We start from the raw sequence: 6,464 nt of genomic DNA, 5'->3' as shown, positions 1-6,464 counted from the left end.
ACATCTAAGAACTGAATATAGTTTGATTAGATAGTAAAAGCTATTCGTACCGCTGGAGATCTCCTTGGGTACATTAGGTTTCCAGGACATAGCAGACAGTAAAAGGTAAATCAAGTTCAATATGAACAAGGTGCAAATGAAAAAGAACATAGTGCAAATATAAAGAGCACAGATCAAAGGACAATGACTAACATAGAATAACATTATCCCCTTTATATTCCTACAAATATTACATTGCTACAGTATTCCTTTAATTTGTATAAAAAGCTTTTAAAAGATAATAAATATTTGTGTATTAATTAATTTATTGTTGATATAATAATTCAGTTCACGTGTGTTTGGCTATTTAAAGATGGCTGCCGCCGCTACAAAGTGAATGACGAGAACCGGAAGCGGTCTCGTTAACTTCCTGTGTTTACAATCGCTGTTGATGAAAAATGTAGCCCGCTTGTAAACACGGCGTTTTTCGAGTCGGAAAAATGTGTAAATGGAATCTGTTCTATGCGCGGCGCGAGGAGTTCCAATGACGTCAACCTACTTCTACGGAAACGCTACGTTATAACGAGGGTTTTGCTGCTGCGATGACGATGCTAACATGTGCTAACAGCTAGCCGACGATCATCTTCGGAAAAAACCGTTTTATTGTCAACTGAAAATGAATTCTCCAAAAAATATGACCGCCTTAGTCACAGACGCTGAGAATGGTGCTTCGGATAATGCTGTCCTGGAGCAGGAATCTCAGGAAGAGAGTCTTGTCCGAATCAAAGAAGAACCTTTTTCACTGCAGATCAGTGAAGAGCAAAATGGAACCGCCTTGAATGGACTGAAGTCAAACTGGGAAGATTCACCACAAACACACGTGGAGTATTTGAAGGTGGAGATCGAGTCAGACTGTGTGCAGGAGTGTGAGTTTACAGCCGTCAAAGAGGAGACCGGGATCAAGGAAGATGAAGGAAACGCGAACGGTTTTGAGGAAGAGGCGTGTACAGGTGAGACACACCTGGTTGATAACCTGTTGATCTTTACTGGGGAATCCTTGGACAGAGGTGGAAAGTACCTATGGTGGATTGTCATCTATTCCTTTGTAGTTCAGAAGCTAAAATGCCCAACTTTTAAAATTCTAAACCTTTGACTAAAAAACATTTTGAGTCACTCATACCCTTTTAATGGGATTTTTAAGCATCTGATGTAGGCAGAGATCTGTGGTTTTGATTGATCGAATAATACCTGGAAACGTTTTCATTGTGTGTCACAATGTTGTGATGCCTCTGGGTAAATGGCTCTTACTTGTATAGCACTTTCTATGCTTATTCAGCACTCAAAGCGCTTTACACTAAGTTACAATACCCATTCAGTGTCAAGTGTCTTGCTCAGGGACACAACGCCACAATCCTGTCCGGAACTGGGATCGAACCCGCAACCTCTCAGACCACGAGTCAACCACTCTACCGCCAAGTGTCCCGGAGGCCTGACGACGAATGTGTTTGTTGTATCCCTTGTGTTCTGTGTAGAGGTGATCAACCTCCCCACCACTGCATATGTATTTCTGGAAGCCAGGGAGGTCGTTCACCTTGACCCCGAGGACATGAGGGTTAAATGTTTGGTAGTGGTGTGAAAAATATTTGCTCTTTTACTTGTTTGAGAACAATGGTCAATAAAAACGAAAGGTCCAAAGTTTAGGGGGGTGGGGTGGGGTGTATTGCAAGAATCTGGCTGTACAATAGACTACAAATGTATCCTTGTTCTACCAATATATTTAACAATATATTGTATTGTACTGGGATCTTGACGATGTTGTAACTTTAAGCTTTCGTTCAAATATGTCCAAACATCAGCTTCAAAAGCTGCTGGGGTCGACTGTATCCTCTTGTCCTCAGTCTTCTTGCTGGGGTCTAGTGGGATTTTATTTTGACAGCTGCCATCTAGCAGCCAGAACACTTTGGATATTTGCATGGTAATAAAAAAAAACGAATACATTTATTGAAAAGTAAAAGATAAGATTTTTACCAGACAATCTAAGGAACAAAGCAGATTTTCATCGCTTTTCACAGGCTGTCAGAGACTGGCTTTTAGACCACAAGTCCTGCTCGCACTGATAGTACCACACGGCCGTCATGGACATTATTAGATTGTACTGTGTTTTTGTATATTATTGTGTTTTTGCTTTATTTGTATGTGATTTTTTATGTAAACTGTCTGCATCTCTGTTGAGGACTACAGATGGATTTTGTTAAATCTGGTGCAGCATCTTTTTAATGGAACTAAACATTTTCATTTTAAATAAACTGAACATAATTATGGTAAACATAAAATATGCTTTTAAAGCAAAAAAAAACCACAGTACCAAGAAAAACAATATTGCGATTACATATGTATTATTGAATTAAAAAATTCATTATTAATATTGTAAATTGTTTTATTATTTTGCAACGAGAAGCGCCATCTTGTCTTCGCAGAAGAGCACAGTCATGAGTTTTAATCCGCTTGTTGTCTTCTCAGACGCATCCGCCGACGTTTTCCCGTGCCCTCACTGTGACGTCTCCTTCACGGACCTGGAGTTCTTGGAGAACCACGTGAAGTGGGTCCACCAGAAGGAGTATCTCTCCGAGCTGAAAAGTTGCATCTCCACCATCGGCCTTTTCCCCAAACACGTGTGCACCGTCTGCAGCAGCAGCTTCCAATCCAAGGTCGACTTGAGGGCGCACATCCGAGAAGTCCACCCCGCCGCCCCCCCACGGAGGCTCCACCCTTGCCCGACCTGTGCCCGCAGCTTCCAGTATTTAAAGAACCTGAAGAATCACTGTCAGCGCTGGCACAACATGTCGGTGGGCATCAGGGGCGGACATCTCGCCTGCACCGAATGCGGGAAGGACTTCAAAGCCACTTGGGGTCAAGGGCCGCATCTGTGTCACGAACCGGATCACGGAGAGACGGAGGACAAGCCCATCTGCCTGGACGTGGGTGTGCAGTGTCAAGAGTGCGGTAAGAAAGTGACCACGCCTCAGAGTCTGGAGATCCACATGCGCACGCACACGGGCGACAAGCCGTTCGTCTGCAAAGATTGTGGCCGGAAGTTCATGGAGCGGAGTGGCTGGAGTCAGCACATGAAGATCCACCGCGGCGAGAAGCCTCACAAGTGCCCCGTGTGCGGCAAAGCCTTCCTACGACTGCACCACCTGAAGTACCACATCACGACCCACTCCGGGCACAAGGATTTCTCGTGTCCGGAGTGCGGGAAAGAATTTGGACTGAAGGCGAGTTTGAATCTGCACTTAAAGACGCACTCGGACGAAAAACCGTTTGTTTGTAAAATTTGCAGTAAGAACTTCAACACTAGGAAGAACCTAAGGGTTCACACCAAGATCCACGCCGTCCATAAACCCCACCAGTGCGGAGACTGCGGCCTGAAGATCACCGACGTGGGAGCCCTGAAGATCCACCTGCGCACGCACACCGGGGAGCGACCGTACCACTGCACTGTGTGCGGCAGCAGGTTCATCCGGATCTCGCACCTGCGCAACCACCAGCGCACGCACACCGGCGAGAAGCCCTACAAGTGCGACGAGTGCGACAAGAGCTTCACTCAGTCGGGCGACCTGGCCAAGCACAAGAGGACTCACTCCGGCGAGAAACCCTTCGAGTGTCCCGACTGCCAGCGCCGCTACATCTCCTCCGGCGACCTGAGCAAGCACCGGCGGATTCACTCCAACCTTCGACCCCACACGTGCGAGGAATGCGGGAAGAGCTTCCGCTTGTCGGGGCACCTCAAGACCCACATGTTGACTCACACCGGGGAAAAACCTTATTCCTGCCCCAACTGCCTCAGGAGGTTTGCACGCTCGCACCATCTCTCGGGACACGTGGCTAAATGTCGCTGAGCTGTGGGAACTCTTTAGAAGTTGTACTACATGGAAATGTGTCTTCTTTGTTCTATCAGATATAATTGAATCATTTTTATATTAAAAAACAATCCCTTATAATTTACGTTTGCAACTCAAAAATAGTGAATACTAACAGTAGGTTCTGAACTATGATGAGTTATCATCCCTGTTATTAAATTTTTCCCGTGGTCGTAAAGAAGAAAAGCTGATGGAGCTTTACATATTACAGCTGATTCTTTAGGGGTTCTCTAAGGACGGGCTTGTCATCTTCTTCGAGAGTCCACTTTTTCTTTCTCCAGTTAAACGTTGGCTTTATTTTTGGATCCACACTGTGTTATAAACAAGTAGAAAACTAACAAATAAGCTGCAAAATATGACTTGAAATGAAGACGAACACTATGATAACGGTGGACACTTTGTAATATTGGTGTGTTTGATAAACAATGCATGGCCACAGGCTGCTGCTCTGCCTGTTTACTGTATTAAATGTACGTCGACGATATTTACTTGAAACCGAAATGATTTGTTGTAAACACTATTTACTGAAGCAGAATGAGTTTCCTCGCAACAGAAGATATTACGTTGTTTAACCAGACCACAATGCGTTTAAAAAGAAATTAAAGAACTTGATGTGGAGATTTGGTTGTCTCTGTTTCCATCCATCTTCTTATTTGAGGATCACTTGTCCCGGGTGGTCATAAAAGTTAAGAAGGTCAAACCTCACCCTGTTGAAAGAGATTTCTACCACCCTGCACCGAAGTATTTCAGATGCCTGGATCTGCAGTCGGATAATCATTTTTTAACACCTAATTTACTATCTTAAACAAAAATAAATAAATTATTAAATGTATAGTAATCATGTGTCTCATGAAGGATCATGATTATGCGAACACATGTAGTGCCGTTTAAAGGTGTCAACAAATACATATGTAGTTATAGTTACATATACAGTTACGCACTTGAGTTCACTCTATAAGCGATTATACAAGAAGCCGCCAGGGGGCGATGTACGCCAGGTCAACAGTAGCAGAGGTAAGTAAGAAAGTAATGGTAAAGTGTTACGTTAAATTAAAAACGTATGATAGAGTTTAACATGAGCTTTCTTTTTTTGACGCAAACTATCGCAAAAAGTTTGCAAAACTTTATTTTATTGAAAAAAACAAAACACTAACCTGTTAGTGTACATCTTTTTCGACAGTTTAAAATAATTTTGGACAGAGGGTTTCAAATGTGAATAAGTGTTTTTTAATTTATTTCTTTTTCTGTTTGCAAACCTTTAAAACAACGAAAACAAAATAGCAGAGGATGGTTTCGATCCATCGACCTCTGGGTTATGGGCCCAGCACGCTTCCGCTGCGCCACTCTGCTCTGCGGAGTCACTGGCAAGAAAATACAAATATAAATGTAGCCTGGTTACATCGTGACGAGGAATAAAACGTCCACTCAAGAGAAACATGGGAATATTTTTCCACGAACAAATGGAATCTCAGATCGATGACAACAGGTCCAGAGAGTTGAGGCACGGAGTCATTTTTGAACTTTTCTTCTTTGCTAACCTAGAGGTGTCAGATGTTGCGTAACAACGTTACAATACTGTAGCAAGCTTCAGTGAGCGTCAGGCAAGAAGAACATGGGTGTCTTTCCCACACTGCCACAGACAGGTGCCTTTTATTTAACAGAGCTTGTCTAAACATGTAAAACATGGTGAGTGGGACTAATTCTCCCACACCTCTCACTCATGGTGCCGAACTTGAGGACCCATAATGCACCAGTCGCTACATAGCCCCCACCTGAGGGGTCAGTCGTCCCCAACAACCCCAACATCTAGCACAAAGTCTCTAAACCTCCCAGGTCGCCGATGCTGTCGGGTAGGCCGTCTAGGTGCGACAGGTGTAGATGGAGAGTAAGGGTCCATGGGGCTCAAGGTGCCGTCTTCAGGAACATCACAACCGGCTGGGGAAGGACTCAGGGGACGGTATGGTGAAAGTCTGTCCTGGTGCAGTACCACCATGCGTCTTCTGTTTGGCAGCCGCACCCGATACACCACTTCAGACAAGCGGTCAATTATTTCACCAGGTCCTTGCCAGTGACTGCGGAGCTTAGGGGAAACTCCCTTTTTGCGGACCGGACAGTAAACCCACACCTTGTCTCCCTGCTCAAAGGCACGCCCTCGACAGCGTGTATCATAGGTCCTCTTTTGCCGGGCGCCAGCACTGTCTTGAGACTGCCGACTGTAGTCGTGTACCACCTGTAGTCGGTCCTTCAGTCTGCGGAGGTAATCCATCTCCTTTCCTCCAGCAATCTCAGGTTCTGGCGGGGCACCAAATACCAAATCCACTGGTGTCCGCAGCTCTCTCCCGAACATCAGAGCAGCAGGAGTGCATTGGCTGGATTCCTGCACTGCAGATCGGTATGACCACAGAACCAGGGGCAAGTGACGATCCCAGTCCTTTTGATGTTCACTCGTCAAGATGGCAAGCTGAGTGGCAAGAGTGCGATTAAATCGCTCCACCAAACCGTCGCTCTGTGGGTGGAGCGGCGTGGTCCTTGTCTTCCTCACCCCCAGCCGTCTGCAGACCTCCT

General features: G+C 45.1%; 1 protein-coding gene across 1 annotated transcript; it reads left to right on the top strand.

The window, feature by feature from the left end:
- Positions 1-431: 431 nt before the first annotated feature.
- On the top strand, positions 432-4,517 carry LOC148067648 (uncharacterized). The gene is made up of 2 exons (XM_087806265.1): positions 432-989; positions 2,500-4,517. Exons 1-2 carry the CDS (start codon positions 656-658, stop codon positions 3,876-3,878), a joined length of 1,713 nt encoding a protein of 570 aa, XP_087662391.1. The 5' UTR covers positions 432-655; the 3' UTR covers positions 3,879-4,517.
- Positions 4,518-6,464: the final 1,947 nt, after the last annotated feature.

Source organism: Callionymus lyra, chromosome 13 (genome assembly GCF_982586985.1).
Source record: "Callionymus lyra chromosome 13, fCalLyr1.hap1.1, whole genome shotgun sequence".
In the NCBI taxonomy this organism is placed as follows: Eukaryota; Metazoa; Chordata; class Actinopteri; order Syngnathiformes; family Callionymidae; genus Callionymus; species Callionymus lyra.
The sequence above is the reverse complement of the archived record's forward strand: the minus strand, read 5'-3'. Positions and strand labels throughout refer to the sequence as shown.

Excerpts from the sequence above, each read along its gene's own strand:
- LOC148067648 (XM_087806265.1), top strand. The coding sequence starts at position 656 with ATGAATTCTCCAAAAAATATGACCGCCTTAGTCACAGACGCTGAGAAT. Across the intron at positions 990-2,499 it reads TGAGGAAGAGGCGTGTACAG|ACGCATCCGCCGACGTTTTC; the intron begins GTGAGACACACC and ends TTGTCTTCTCAG.